General features: G+C 44.3%; 1 protein-coding gene across 1 annotated transcript in view; it reads right to left on the minus strand.

Moving 5' to 3' along the window:
• The window catches only part of Cnksr3 (CNKSR family member 3), a 96,581-nt gene that overhangs the window by 14,841 nt on the left and 65,370 nt on the right, over positions 1 to 16,370 (minus strand). The window contains exons 5-9 of the mRNA XM_059272796.1: positions 10,460 to 10,501; positions 7,908 to 8,027; positions 5,993 to 6,052; positions 892 to 960; positions 125 to 271 (exon numbers count right to left, since the gene is read on the minus strand). Coding sequence (XP_059128779.1) covers positions 125 to 271; positions 892 to 960; positions 5,993 to 6,052; positions 7,908 to 8,027; positions 10,460 to 10,501 — 438 coding nt within the window. The remainder of the gene's footprint in view (positions 1 to 124; positions 272 to 891; positions 961 to 5,992; positions 6,053 to 7,907; positions 8,028 to 10,459; positions 10,502 to 16,370) is intronic.

Below are 16,370 nucleotides of genomic sequence, written 5' to 3' on the forward strand. Positions count from 1 at the left end.
TTTCATGCAAGCAGGACTAGAGAATACTGACAGGCAAACCAGCTCCTAAAAGCAGTCACCCTCCATGTGAATCCTTTTTTGACAAAGTCCACTCTAGATGAAGGTCTACCACGGTCCCAGATACCTGCACGAGGGGCGGCTTCCACCGGAGGTTCTTCAGGGGGGCCGGAGTAAAGCTGAAGGAGCCTATGGGCCTCTTCTTCAGCAGCAGCACCACCCCCGTGGGATTCTCTCTTAACTTTCTCACCAGATTTTTCAGCTGCCACCCGACCTTGAATGAGGGAAAAGGAGGCAGGGAGAACTGCACGTGAGCGAGCCATGAAAATCCAATCCGGGAACTTATCTCAAGGAAATTCAAGTTATAAGCAAACTGGGTCAATGCAAATATGTTCATCTTAACACTACGTCAGACGCTGAAAAAAAATGGGTACAAAGTGTAATTTTTTTTAAATTTTTTTGTTTTTTGTTTTTTTCGAGACAGGGTTTCTCTGTGTAGCTTTGCGCCTTTCCTGGAACTCGCTTTGGAGACCGGGCTGGCCTCGAACTCACAGAGATCTGCCTGCCTCTGCCTCCAAAGTGCTGGGATTAAAGGCGTGCGCCACCACCGCCCGGCGTAATTTTTTTTTTTTTTTTAATATAGAGGCTGTAGAGATAGCTCAGCCATTAAGAGCACCAGCTGCTCTTGTAGAGGACTGGAGTTTGATTCCCAGCACCCATGTTGGGTGGCTCACAATTCCCTGTAAATACAGCTCTTGGAGATCTGATGCCATGGAGATCTGGCCTCCATGAACACCTGCACGTGCACACATGCACACATGCGCACACACACACACAGAGTTTTAAATGCACAGTTGTAGAGGGAAAAAATTACATCCCAATAAATGAACTCACCACAGTCTGCCGGTTCACTTGAATGACTTCATCACCAGCGTGAATCTTCTGAGACCTGTCTGCAGGAGACTACAGAGAAACAGAGAGACCTGGCTTAAGTGTTTGCCTCTCTCTTTCTGCCCCTTTCTTCTGTAGACAATAGCAACAGAAATAAAACTTCCTCAGAAAAATAAAAACCATCCATGAAAGTGGCCCACGGGTCTTGGCATAGGAGTCTCGTGTAATCTATTATGAGGTTGGTTGCAGCAGATGACCCCTCCATTAACACCTGAGTTCATCTAAAAAATGAAATATGTGGGTAATATTGTTGAAATGGTTAGCTGATAAAAGCCGGAAGTTCAACTACAAATAAATAAATAAATGAATGAATGAATGAATGAATGAATGAACGAATAAATAAATAAATAAATAAATGGAAAAGTTTCACAGCTCCCCATCACCACTCACCCTGCAAAAGCGGAAGAACCACTTAATGTGTAAGGATCACTATCATTATTAGTAAACATTAATCTTTTTTCTTTCTGGTTTTCCAAGTTACCACAATGCCATTAAAATAAGAAGTTAACAAAAACAAAAATTTTATTTCTTTAAAGAAAAAAGGTTTTTCACCATTAGGTTATAAGTGTGGCTTTAGTAAGAAAATGTGAGTATGGCTTTAGTAAGAAAAAGAATCTAAGACTGGGAGATGGCTCAGCAGATATCGCGCCAGCCACGCAAGAACGGGGCATAAAGTCAGGTGCCCGGGGGCCCCGGTGAGGCTGGAAATGGTAAGTGTGTTCTGTGTTCCCATAGTAAGACAAATGGCAGAGACAGGAACCTGGAAGCGGGGTACTCAGTGACAAACAGGAGACACTATCTCAAGGTCAAAGGCAAGGACTGACACTCAAGGTTGTCCTCTGACCACCACCACACACACACACACACACATACACACACACACACACACACACACACACACACACACACACACACGGAGTGTGGCATGTGCACACCCACATTCACACCCACATGAATATACAGACACACACATACCCACAAGCACACTGGTATATATACACAAAAGATCATACACATATCATACATACCCACACACATATATACATACACACATGTATATACCACATACACACATCGTACACACAGAAAGACTTTTTAAAAAGAAAAAAAAGATGAGGGGCTGGAGAGAGGACCCAGCGGTTAAGAGCCCTGGCTGCTCTTCCAGAGGACCTGAGTTCAATTCCCAGCACCCACATGGCAGTTCATAACTGTCTGTAACTCCAGTTCCAGGGAATCTGGCACCCTTATACAGACACACATGCAGGCAAAACACCAATGCCCACAAAATAAAAATAAATAAATCTTTTTTAAAAAAGGAAAGAAAAAGAAAAAAAAAAGTACGTGTTGTTCCTCCTGAATTATGCACTGTTATTACTTTACAACAACAAATACGTTTATAAAGGGTTATAAAGCCACTTGTCGATGTGGCGCCGAGCACATTCCTGTTCCCTAAGTGAACAAAAACTCTTTCTGTTTAAGACATATCACGTGATGAAGAGGAAAAGATAAACCTTGGGTTTCTAATTAAACACCATTTGCTCAGAGTATTTAATTTTGTAACGTATGTGAGTGGGTAAAACTTCAATTTACAGCTCTCGGAAGACAAAATAGCACCTCTGAACCTGGGGGCGGGCAACAAAACTCAGAACACACTTGCTGGATTTTTCTCACTCAACCGCTGTGATAGGCTTAACAAGAAATTAGCCGGCAGCATTAAACTGTGGAAACAGTGCCTCTGCTCTATCAGGGCTCAGCTGAAGGCACAGGTAACTACACTGGTTATTTTCAAAATAGCTCACCCGTTGCCATAACAACAGCAGTGCCTCAGCGGAGACTAGGAGACTAGCAACCAGCTGGACACCGGGAGGAGACACCAACCTAGAGCCTCTTCCTCTTGGGTTGCTTTTGAAAGATGAATGCTGCCTCTGCACCCGTGTGTCAACTGCTAGAGTAAAGTGTGACCCCTCAGAAAGCACACCATCATCTTAGCCTCCACGAGCGCAGGATTCTTTTGAGGCAAGCTTCATTTTATAAGACGTGGCCCCAAGGCCAGGAAGTCCCTGTTTATAGATCTTAAAACTCGTGAACTACTGTCCTCAACTGACTCCCTTCCCAAGGATCCTCGTGTCTTCATTTCTCAAATGTCCCATCAAGAGATTCAGGGCTGCGTTTGGCAGAACACTGATAAACAGGGAGCCTGATACCAACATTTTCCCCAAGTCAGGAGCTCTCGCCTATCTTCACCATGAGTCGGACTACAGAAAAAATGATGCCTCTAGCGGTGTGCCCTCAGAAAGGGCAGAACAATGCCCCATTCTTCTAGAGCACATCTCGCTCCCACGAGAGAGGGTTGTTCAGGTTCCTGAATAAGATCGCAACATCCAAAAAGAAGTCAGATAGACAACACCTCAGAACGATCTGTCTGACCCTGACTGCTGAGGTCACTCCAACAACACGCACTGCATTGCTAAGAATGGCCTGCTGGCTTTGTATCACCCTGGAGCCCAGGATGGAGACACACAGAACCAGAAAAGCCATGAGAGATCTCTGCCCACCGCTGCTCCCCTTCATCCAAACTTTCTAAGTGAAATTACAGTTACCTCTGTTGACAGTTGAAGAGCTGATCTGGAGCTGGCATTTCCTACTGCCAACCAAGTATAAAATATCCATGAACCTGTACAAAGCGCCCAGAGCATGCCCTTGAGAAGTGACGTCGTGACTACTTCCCAGCCACAGCTACAAGACTTAGCCCAGGGTCTTGCCCATGCCAGGCCCTCAACAAATGCATGGTGAATGGCTAAAGTCATGGACAATATTTTTAATAGATCACCACACGGGATCAAATGAGTTTTTTGTTTTTCTTAACTGTTAACACGATTGTAAGTAACCCCCTCCACCCCCATCTAAGGCAGCTTCCATTCAGTTCTGGAACAGACTGTAGGCAGGTAAATCCTAGGTCTGTGGCCCTGGTTTATGATTCCGGTAGGAATTTGGGAAAGATATATCGTTATTCATAGCTGACATTTCATTTAATTCTAAGGCAACATTGTTTAGTCTCCCGTTCAACTCTTGTCTTTAAACAAAAGGGGGTAGAAGGGGAGAGTAGCAACCTGTGCCTTCTGGTGGCACCACACAAACACACCACACATTTATCATAGAGTGATGTGGCTCTGCCAGGGTGAGTCTGGAAATGCCCAAGTCTGGTCAAGTCAAACAGCATAATCACCAAGTTACAAGACCTTACAACTTCAGTCTTTAAAGACTGTAATGGTCATCATCCTTCTGAGTCCCTCCAACCAAAAACAATGTATGGAGGGGTACTTGAGTCTGTTCTTGTTGTGGCTGTAGGGGACAGCAATTCTCCAACAGGGATAAGACGTAGAGGTAAATTACATAAAGAATTATGTCTGTTCCTTTGAAAGTATGTCCGGAAGAAAATGAAAGCTTCCTGTGTCATTATTACCTATCAGGTGAGATGGTCCAGAAATTCTTTGTGGGGGCTAGGGAAATAGCTCAGCGGTTAAGAACACTTACTATTACTACAGTGGACTCAGGCTTGGTTCCCAGCACCCACATCAGACAGCTCACAGCCACCTATAACTCCAGTTCCAGGGGACTTGACTCCCTCTGGCCTCTGTAGGCACCTGCACTCCTGTGGTGCATATAAACTCATGCAGGCACACACATGCACACATGCACACACACACACACACACACACACACACACACACACACACACACAGTTTGACTAACTTAAAAATTCCTCGATTCTCAGGATTTTTTTTTTCTGACAGGGAATACTTAAAGACACACCATCTTCCACTCATCTGTCTATCAGAGATACAAGATTGATTTAGAATTTACTCACTAACTCAAGCATTGGCATTTTCTCACTATAACACTCAAGAGCTGTATAGCAAGCATTCATCAAAGCTCATATCACATTTTATCAAAAGGCCTACTATGAAACTTAAATCAGACACACATTTTCACCACACCGGAAGGGGGAAAACTACTGAATTTCCCCCTATATTTGGAATTATCTCCTCCCTCATTGATTGATTAAACAGGCTCATGCCTCAAACACTTGCTTCTTTCACAGAGGCAGAGGGTAGCCGTTGAAATATTCCTACTACTTCATGCCAATGTCACTCAAAAGCTAGCCACAGTTTAGGTGGCAAGAGAAAATACATTTACCTAGCTCTACTTTTTTCAAATTCATCATGTTAGAGAAGATAATGAGTAATCCCAGGGCTGGGGAGATGGCTCCGTGAGGGAAGTGTTTGCTGTGCACACTTGGGACCTGAGTTCAGATCTCCAGCATCTGGATAAAAAGCTAGGAACAGTGGTACGCTCCTATAACCCTAGAGCCAAGGGACGCAGAAATAGGAGAAATTCTGAGACTTGCCGGCCAGCTGGTCTGCCAATCAGTGACATCCTATACTCAAAAATAAAGTAGAGGGCAACTGAGGAAAACACCCAACACTGACTTCTGCCCTCCACACAGATGCACATTCATATACATGAGCACACACACAAACATGTATACACACACACACACACACACACACACACACACACTATACACATGGTCACCAACCCCAGTTCTACTGTGAGTGAGTGAGTGACTCATAACAACGAAGAGATCGTTATTTTTGTACTTTTGGGTTCACACCTCCAAGGTGCAAAAGGAATAATTAGCACAAGGGTGGAGGCAGGAAAAAAAAAAAAGACATGGCACATGACCCGGAGCAATAAAGGACAATTTAAATAATACATTGACAACAGCTGGTAACAGGCGGCAGCCAATCCACCAACAGAACACACACAGCGGGCCGTCACACCAGCTCTCACACATCTCACACAGGTAACAGCACACGTGCGCGCACGCACACACACACACACACACACACACACACACACACACACACACTTAACCCCGAAGCTCAGAGATGTGGTGAATGTGTCAAAGCACACAAGAGCATACACACACACACACACACACACACACACACACACACACACCCTACAGAGGCACACTTACATTTTCTGTGGTTCCGGTGATCACATGCAATCCATCATAGGTTGATTTGATGTACATGCCCTAGAGGGAGTTGCCAACATATTAACTCATTATTCCAGCATTCACAGAGAGCTGCAGTGACACATAAACTTTCAAAATACTCAACAGTCCCTTTGGAACATCAGGTGCTTTTTTAGCTTTCCAAAACACCAGGAAACTCAATCCAAAGGGCATGGAGAGAGAGAACTAAACAACTGGACACCAGTAGAAGCGATCAGATGGGCAATCTCTTTGATATTATAATGTGTGTGCTGGGCACACAGCATCCTGCCACAACCCTAGGATGGAGGAATTTTCTCAGGCCTGCTCAGCGAGCCAGGCATTTCAAACAAGGGCTCTTCTTCTCTGTCCACCGCTTTCTCCCAGGGAAACAATGTGGTTGGCTCCATCTGCTATCAGTGTACACATGGGACGACTTATGAGAGCCTATTGTGATGCAGCCCGGGCTTGCAGGTGAAGCATGTGAACTTATACAACACGGATAGATAATCAGTAACGGACATTGCTCTATTTTAGGGAAAGCCAAAGGATGGATGAATAAATGTGTCTTCAAAGAGACACCTTTAGGCAAACTTGGGCAAAATACCACGTTACCAGATAAATATCTCTACAATTTGACAGTCCAAATATCAACGTTCTTATTGAACTATTAACAAGATGAGGGGAGACAGAAAAAAGAGGGCAGACAGGGCCAAATAGTAGTTTCACCTGATTATCTACACTGAACTTGTCCTGCTTTGTAACTGACACCGCTCTGCAAAAACAATCTCACGAAATCGTAAAACCCTCAAGGTTCCCAACCATTCCTCTCCAGGGTTACAATGTCAAGTCAATATGTGTCTGCCCTACAGAACTGTACATCCTTCCCCCAGCCACTCCTAGAATAACTCTATGGTAGGAAAGGACAACTCCATCTCGGCCCACTCAGGGCATGGATCTGATTCAACCCTTGACTACAAACTCATACCCAGGAATTCTTAAAGCTATGCTAATCCACCCTCTACTTTAGAGCCAAGTAAGAGTGTACTTCTACCCACTGAGAATATGGGCTTGTTGACAGTAATTTTTTTTTTTTTTTGCTTTCCTATTTAAGAGACTGTCTTAATATTCCTCACAACAATGTATACATCAATGACTCCAACCTCCTCCTTTATGTCCATCACTGTCACCAGCATCAGTAGCGACAGCCCCCTACTGCACAAGTTCTGTGCTCTTAGCACTGGGCACTTGGTATCATCACCCAGGGCCACCCACTCAGCAGGCCTATGAGAAAGCCCACATGCAAAAGCTCTCTGATGTAAAGGCTCTATGCTAGCCAATGAGCTTCATAGGTTTCTGTAGCTCCGCAAATTAATACCCCCCGTGAGAAGTCACCTGCAGGCATCCTGAGAGCCTGCCATTATATACCTGACACAGGACAAAAGAAACATTTCTGAAATTTTCTTAGGAATCTTTTCCTTCCATCAGCCTCCTCACAGCCATCTTAAGTGCTAATAGACACTTCCAGAATGGATGCTGTTTTGTTCCCACAGACCATCTCTCCTTTGTGGAAACGTTTTCTATTTCCTTACATTGCTAAGCACTAAAAATGAATCCTAAGATGGGAGGGTAAAGTTTTTAAATTGCGTTTGTTTTTATGCTTGAAAGATAATTAACAGTTTAAGATGGCAAGTCCCTAACTATATAATAAGTATAATATAATATAAAGTAATATAATATAATATAATATAATATAATATAATATAATATAATATAATATAATATAATATAATATAATATAATACAATACAATACAATACATCTCTGCTACTCAGAGTTACAGTGAAAACAGTAAGACGTACTTTATTTAACGCTTAAAAACCAAGAGAAGTCTTACCAGGCCTTCCCCGGGTCTAACATTCGGTAAGTGAACTTCCTCCAGGCATGCACACTGGCTCATAACAGGGTCTGTAGTAGAGCGCACTGTTTTATCACAGATGCCATTTAAAACCTTGACCTGGAATTGAGGGAGTTCAATCATTAACCAGGTTTATCTCAAAATGATCTGTAGAGAAACGCACCTCACACATTATCTCTGGCTCTGGCCAGCCCTCACTATGATAATCCTGCTCAATGAACGCCTGGCATTTGGACTCCTGTCTTACAATCTATGGGAATGTTGCTACTGTTTCCGCTTTCTAAAACAGCATGGCTTTTATAATCAATCCTTTATGGCCGACCACTGGAAAGCACAAGACAGGAAGAAACCCCTTTGGCAGAGAAGGAGAAGTCCTCAGCCACCTAACAGTGTAGGGGTCACGCCCACTCTCTTAAATACTAAATACTGACAAGGGAGAAAGATATGTCACTCTAAATCATATTGTTTTGTTGTTGTTATTACTGTTTTGTTTTTAATATACTTCAGGTTTGCAAGGTTCAGGGAGGGGATCAAGCCACAAATGCTTGAGTTTTGGACAGACTTCTCTCTCTGTGCCAGCCTTCCCCACGATTAACATCAATATGGTACTGTCCGTTTTTACAGCTGATGAACCAATATTTAAATCCATAATTTTAAGTAGTATTCACTTTCGTGCTGTATTTCCTAGAGGTTTTGGCAAACATTTAACGTTTTATATCCATTATTAAAGCATCCGATGGGGTAATTTCATCACCACCGGTGTCCCCAAGCTCAACATCATCCATTTCATCCTTCCTTGCCCTGGCCTCCCGGCCAGCATTGACCTTTTCGCTGTCTCTATGGCTTTGCTTTCTCTAGAAGATCAACTGGCTGGAATTACCCAGCTTGCAGCCTTTTCTTACTGGCTAACTTCAGTTAACAATATACCTTTAAATTTTCTCTATATCTTTTCACAATTTGATAGCACATTTCTTCTTACTGTTAAGTAATATTCTATGTAATGAATATTCCATATTTGTCTCTCCATTCAGCTATAAAAAGACAGCTTGTCTCCTTCCATTTGGGGGCAATTAGGAATATAGCTACCATAAACATTACATGCAATTCAGGGCAGATTTTGGTTGACATTGAGCTTACAACTCCCTTGGGTAAACACCCAACAGTGTAACTGGTAGATCACACAGTTAGAATACGCTTAGTTTGGTGACTACCTGCCAAACTGTCCTCTAAATTGCTCCAATTCCTCATCCCTCCGAGCAACAAGTGACCATGCTCCATAGTCGCCCACATTTGCTGTGGTCAGTTCTGAATTTCAGCCAGCTCTAGTAAGCATGGAGTGATACGTGTGTCCTGGTTTCAGGTATAATTCCCTAATCACAAATGACCATGTTTCGTGTGTTATCTGCCCTCTCCATGTCTCCTTTGGGTGAAGTGTCTCTTCAAGTCTGTTTTTAGCTGGACCGTTTTCTGATTTCCGAGTTTTAAGATGCGTTTGAATATTTTGATTCTGTCCTTTAAAATGTTTTTAATATCTTCTCCCTGCACCTTGTGGCTTGACGCCTCACTGTCTTCAAAGTGAATCTCGCCGGAGGGAAGTCTCTGATTTTAATGGAGTCCACTATTACTTCTTCTTTGCTAGACTCTTCTCGTGGTTTTCTATCTAAGAACTCCTCTGAACCCCAGATCACCTAGATCTCCCCCATAACATCTCAGTTCTATAGTGTCATATTCTGCATCTTTAGCCCCATGGCCTCAATGACCCCTCCCTGTCACTCTTCAGAGCCAGGAGAGTACCCACAGGGAGCAGCCTTCCTACGGAGGCCATGGGGGCTATGCGCATTTTCTCACAATCAGAGCATCTATCTACCCGCCCGAAATCCAATGAGCAAAGGCATCCGGAAATTCCAAAGGGTGACTTTTCTTTCCAAGGTGGAGAATCCATGAGGTGGAACTTCTACACGTTCCTCCAGTTTTGTTTAAGCTTCCCTATTTATGGAAAATATATTTATAGCAGTTTCATTGCCAAATTCCTCAACCCAACAGGGGGAGGGTTTTTATCAAAAGGGCACAGGCTGCTTGTGTCAAAAGGAGGAAGCGATGATGAATCCTTCCAGAATGCTCTTTACATAGCCATAGTACATGCCCCTCCCCCGCCGTGAAGTGTCTGCCAAGGTATTTTTCTAAACTGAGATAGTTCTTCAATGAAGTACAGACATCATTCTCACCCGGATTTGTACGCTAATGCTAAGCAGCTGCCGCATAATTGTGCCCTGCTGAACTGTCCAGAAGGAACAACGGTAAAACTCAAACACAAGCGGAGAGCCCAGCACAGCCAGTAAGCGCAGGAAGTTTCATGACCAGTGCTCTCCTCACACAGCCTTTGCTCTTCCATGAGCATTAGCGGGCTCAAACCCCCACAGCCAGTACTTCAGAGTTCATCTTGACACGATTAGCCAGTGCATGTAATTACTATTGTTCCTACTGCCTTTGGAAAAGTGAACTGTACAGTAACTTCTAGAAAACACACTTACCACATTTAAAACTTTATCCTCCATCTCTGCTACGACGCAATCCTAAAGAAGAGAAGAAGAGAAACAAGTGTAAGAATGAAAAACTTAAAAAAGATTTAACACAGCTGGTGATAACGCAGCCGATCAGGGAGCTAGGGTACTCAGCCCCAACTCGTGTGTCTGTAACACAGCTCCTCCACCTAGCGCTCAGGGGAAAAAATCCAGGAAGGGGGGGCAGAGAGACTTTTAAGAGCCACCGGATCAGGATGCCTGCGGCCCAATAGTGTCTTCTAGACGGGACAGGGAAGCGGCACCCATGAATCTTAACAGTATGGTTGTCTACACAAGACCCACAGTATGACCACACCAACTGACAAGACCGCACGGATGAGAAGACGGCACACTGCCCAAGGAGAGCCACAGGCGGTCGGTGGAGGGAAGACCTGTTTCCTCCAGGGATGAGCCAAGCCCAGTGGCCGCCCCTAGAAACATGTACATACGTGCAATACTAAAGGGGTTTGGTAAGGGGTGTGTGTGTGTGTGTGTGTGTGTGTGTGTGTATAATGACAACTTCACCTCGTTAATTTGAGACAAAGTAGGCAAGACATGGGAGGGGTTGGAGGGGGCAGAGGGAAGGATGAAAATGAACGTAAATATAGATGTGAGTATGAAATCATGAGAGAACTTTAAAAATCAAATTAAAAATAAATAAATCCTTAAAAAAAAAAAAAACGGCTTTGATCTTTCTAGAAATCACAAGGTCCCTGACATATCTTACTACCACCACTGCCCTCAGCCTGTTCTGGCAGATGAGTGGGGACAGAGTGGAAATGTCAGAGTGGAGCTGACATTGCTCTTCTCCTACAGCTCTGGTCTCTTCTAACTCATGTGACTCATTTTCACAGGTTTTGAAAGCCTATTTTAAAAAAACAAAACAAAAACAAAAACAAAAACCTACAAACTGGGAGCATAGAGCTCGGTAAAGGAGTCCTTGCCTAGCATGCACACAGCAAGGCCCTGGGTTCTAGTCCTGTTACCAAACAAATGACAGAATTGAAATCTATGTACAGGCCAGTCTGTAACGACAAATTCAAGAATCCTGTCTACGGTTCCCAGTGTGACCCCAGGCTCAGTGAGCTGTGGGCCAACAAGCCAGCAGCCCTTAGCTCAAGTCCTGTCTATAAGAGTAGCTTTCTTAAAATAAGGCCGTGGGTAAACTCAGCCACAAAAGTTTATTTTAAGCGCCAGTGAGATTAAATCACATACTTCAGCCCTTAGAAGATGAAGAAAGTTTAACAAAACATTCATTAACACACTGCCAAAAAAGTGGTCTTGAGGTATGCTATTGATGACATTAAATAAAGGGCTGGAATGCAAAGCATTATTTTCTCAGCTAAAGAACAAAAGGCTGGAGCACTGTGCCAGCCGGGTTAGCCGATTACAGGCATCACCATTGTCCTCCAGAAGCCACCAAAGTGAAGCTGACCACGTGAGACCTCCACAGGTAGCCTTCTAGAACCATCCGCAACCCAGACCTGCTGTGGGATGTTCTGTATGGCAAATGTGTTGCTGATTGGTCAATAAATAAAACACTGACTGGCCATTGGCTAGGCAGGAAGTATAGGCGGGACAAGGAGGAGAATAAAGCTGGAAAGTGGAAGGCTGAGTCAGAGAGACACTGCCAGACGCCACCAGGACAAGCATCATGTGAAGATGCCGGTAAGCCACGAGCCACGTGGCAAGGTATAGATTTATAGAAATGGATTAATTTAAGCTATAAGAACAGTTAGCAAGAAGCCTGCCACGGCCATACAGTTTGTAAGCAATATAAGTCTCTGTGTTTACTTGGTCGAGTCTGAGCGTCTGTGGGACTGGCGGGTGACAGAGATTTGTCCTGACCGTGGGCCAGGCAGGAAAACTCTAGCTACACAGACCACAAGGTGAGTGAGAGGAAATCAGAGGAGCAGCTTCTTCTTTGTTCATAGATTTATTCATTTTATTACACACGTGAGTGTTTTGCCCACATATATGTCTGTGCGCCATGCGCGTGTTTTGTGCCCTTGAAGACCAGAAGAGGGCGCTAAATCCCCTGGAACTGGAGTGGTGGATGCTTGTGAACCAAGAGGATGCTGGGAATCCAACAGGCGCTCTTAACAGCTGTCTCTCTCAGCTCAGAGACCGACCTGGTTTCTTTAATTTATTTTGTACCACTGAGTACAAGCCCGCCCTGAGCCAATCTTGAAATTAATGCTGATAAAAGTTTCAGGTGTGCAGAAAAAAATAACAATCAGAGCTGAATTTACCAGGTAACGATTTTCATTTAGGTTGAAATGTCATGTTTAGGTCATTTTTCTCAACTAGTTTTTATCCTGTATGATTTCAGAATCAAGATTTCCTTATCGTCTTAAAACTTTAAAAATTTTTCTCTACCAGATAAAAATAAGAGAATCAATAAAAGCTATGTTACTGCTCCCAAAATTGATGTGTACTCTCAGGAAAAAAGCAACCTGGGGGAAAAATTTTAAGAAACTTAGAAATACATTTTTTCACAAGCATGACTCTGATGCAAACCTAAGCTACATGAGCAACTTTGTAAACCATGAGTAACTGCCACTTGGAGAAGTATTTGTGTGCCTGTACTTCATGCATAGAAACTAAACCATCTACTTCCCTAACAGGTCATCGACCGTTACATACAGAGTTGCTACATAAACAGCAACTCTGGAAAATGTTCATTCCCGTGGCCTTGGGATGGCGATATAACTAACCATCTAAGAGAGGCGGTCTCCAGGCTTCCTGGGAGACTGTACCTGCTCTTGGTTCCTGACGCCACTGACTGACGCAGCCTAGTCTACCATCTCATACTCCCACTGCCACAGTCTGGGTCTCTCTGCCACGTCTTCCCGCCTGTGACGTGCTGGGTGACAGTCTGTAAGGAAGGCTGGAGACCACCTCTGTCAGACTGTTAGTTATGTATGCCACTCCTACACCAGGGCACGTGAGTCAAGGCTGAGGTGTGACCCATTGGTTCCTGATGCTTGGTTCTTCGGAATCCATCCATCTAAATGGGCTTCCTGTCCTGAAGACTGACCAACGGGTACTGTTCAAGCCAGTGTGTGAAGAGACTCACTCATTACCCTCCACCTAGGGCATGGTGGCTTCCCACACCCATTCCTCCCCGCCCCAAAAGGAAACAGCTGCAGGCATGACTTCACATCATCTGGCGAGGGAGCGAGGGGAAGGAAGAGACCCTTCCTGAACAAGTCACCCCCTCATGAGTCACACACTGAAGCTCAGCTTCATGACAGCCCCTGGTCACCTGGATCAGCGGTCAGGGCCTCCCAGGGCAGCCAGCAGCTTGTCCCGGGTGGGTCCCTCTGCCTTCTGTCCTCATTCTACCTCCTCAGGAACGGAGCAGCCCAGTACAGCCTGCTAAACCTCTCCGTCTCTCTTTCCCGCTGCTCAGTAAAATAAGCCGGCAAGAAGGCATCTCAGCAAACTACTGGGAACTCCATGTGACCACGGGGCTCAACCATGAGGACACACCCGACACGCAATTCCCACTCAGTAACAGTGTCTCCCTCTGCTCCGTCCTGCTCCTGTGGACTCAAATACTGCTGCATTGCTCTGGTTCCTACCACTGCCTCTTCTTGTACCGTTACACTTTTATGTCTTTAAGTCATTGGACAGGTTCGTCCAATTGGCAATGTGGCTCCCAATCCCCTTCTGCCTGTGTCCTTCATCTCACGTTATACCCTCAACACCAGGCAAGAGGACTGGTCCTTGTGCTCGGTGTAGGCTGCAGCAGATGCAGGCCCTGGGGATGCGCAGACACGCAGTGTCGTGAACAGAAGAGCAGCAGTGCGCATCCCCCTTCACCCCTGCAAGGAGAGATGCCCCTGCTGGGAAAAGCGGGGAGGAACCGCCAGCTCGCAGGAGAGGTCAAGGAGGGCAAGGGAAAGTCGTGTGTCTCTTGTAAACAGGGGCCTGAGATGCAGACTCAACACGCTCCTGTCCCTGCAGAGGAAATGCCAGCTCCTAGTCCTTCAAGTCACCAGCTCAAAGGAAAAGACGGGACCGAAGGAGGGAGAGAGGGCGCAATTTTTGAAACAGTTCATCTTGTAGCTGCACTGGAGATGACAGTGAAATCACTCACCAAGCTGGTTGCTCTGGGTGTGTGGTGTGTGTGTGTGTGTGTGTGTGTGTGTGTGTGTGTGTGTATGTTACACTGAACTCACTCTCCAAGCTGGTTGCTCTGGGTGTGTGTGTGTGCATGTGTGTGTGCATGTGTGACACTGAACTCACTCACTATGCTAGTTGTTCTGTGTGTGTGTGTGTGTGTGTGTGTGTGTCACTGAACTCACTCACCAAGCTGGTTGCTCTGTGTGTGTGTGTGTGTACACATGTGCCCAGACACACTAATGACACTCACAAAAAAAAATGGTGTTTTCAATTACTATAAAAAACAAATTATGGTCAAGAACCAAGGACCTATCTTTCCCAAAGTTCAGAAAGTAACATCCCATGCATATTTATATGTCTTTAGTCTTCTTCCTTAAAAAGTGTGTGTGTGTATGTGTGTATGTATATTCATTCATATGTATATATTCATATTCATGTATATATACATATTCTTATGCATATGTACACATACATTCATGTGTATAAACATATTCTTATGTATAGATACATATTCATTCACTTACACATACACATGAATGAACTGTCAAAGACCAAACTCAATCAAAGTTATGAAAACATATTCAAATTAAAAATTTAAGTTCCAGAAAATGAGGGCAGCCTATATGTTTCCCTAGTTCTCCTTAAATTATCAAGTCTGATTCTGGGAAACAATATTTCCCAAAAATACCCAAAAGGCGAGGTCTTCACATCCCACTTGAGCGTACTCTCTGGGGCAGCACCTCGCCTCCTATGTTGTACCACACATCACCTTCAAGACAGTCCTGGAAGCCGACCCCATTTCTAAAACAGAGTCTCTCATTCTGCTCAATGCTTGGACTTTGCTATGTGAGGGAGCACTTGCCTCGTGTACATGAAGACGCCCTGCACTCTAGTCCCAGCACCACACCCAAATATACAAGAAACCCACATTCATTCATATTATTTATTATATCTAATTTTTACATGTGTGTGGTCATATCGATGACTATTGTAAGTGAAACATCTCTCTCTCTCTCTCCCTTCCTTCGCTTACTCCACTACCCCCTCTGTCCACCTCTTTCCCTGCCAGCAAAACAACTTCGCTCTCAAATTACCCGCTATATTCACATACAGGTTTATGGCTATCTGACTATATTTGTATACATGTGTATATACATATGTACATATGCTCATTTAAAATTTTTTAAGCATCATTTTTTCTCACATCAAAAAAAAAAAAAGTAGCCCTGGCTGCACTGAAACTCACACTGTAGATCAAGCTGGCTCTAATTCACAAAAATCTGCCTGCCTCTGCCTCCCAAGTGCTGGAATTAAAGGCATGAATCCTCTCTTCTGCCATTTCACATCTCATTTTTATAATGCCTTTCTTCTTACTCAAAAGTGGGATGGAGGAGGGAACTTACAGGAATTCCATGAGGCCATCTGATAAGGCAAACATCAGTGTCCTCATTTTACAGATAACACAGTGAAACCTCATGACTCTGAAATGACTTGTCCAGGGCCCAGGGCTAATCTGTGGTAGAGATGGGATTTGAACCTATGAAGACTATGCTCTTAGACATTAGACTAACTCCCCCAGTGAGTGCCACAGGGAAGAAGAAGCAAATGGTCCACACTCACACTAACAAGCACATGCCTCTCCTGACCCTCGAGTGTGAGGTTCAATTTCTCCTGACAAAAGACGAATTCTGTCAGCCTCTTGAGTGACAGCTGCCTATCTCCCCAGTGAAATGCACTTTGAAAATCACCC

The sequence above is a fragment of the Peromyscus eremicus genome, chromosome 8b, assembly GCF_949786415.1.
Source record: "Peromyscus eremicus chromosome 8b, PerEre_H2_v1, whole genome shotgun sequence".
Lineage (NCBI taxonomy): Eukaryota > Metazoa > Chordata > Mammalia > Rodentia > Cricetidae > Peromyscus > Peromyscus eremicus.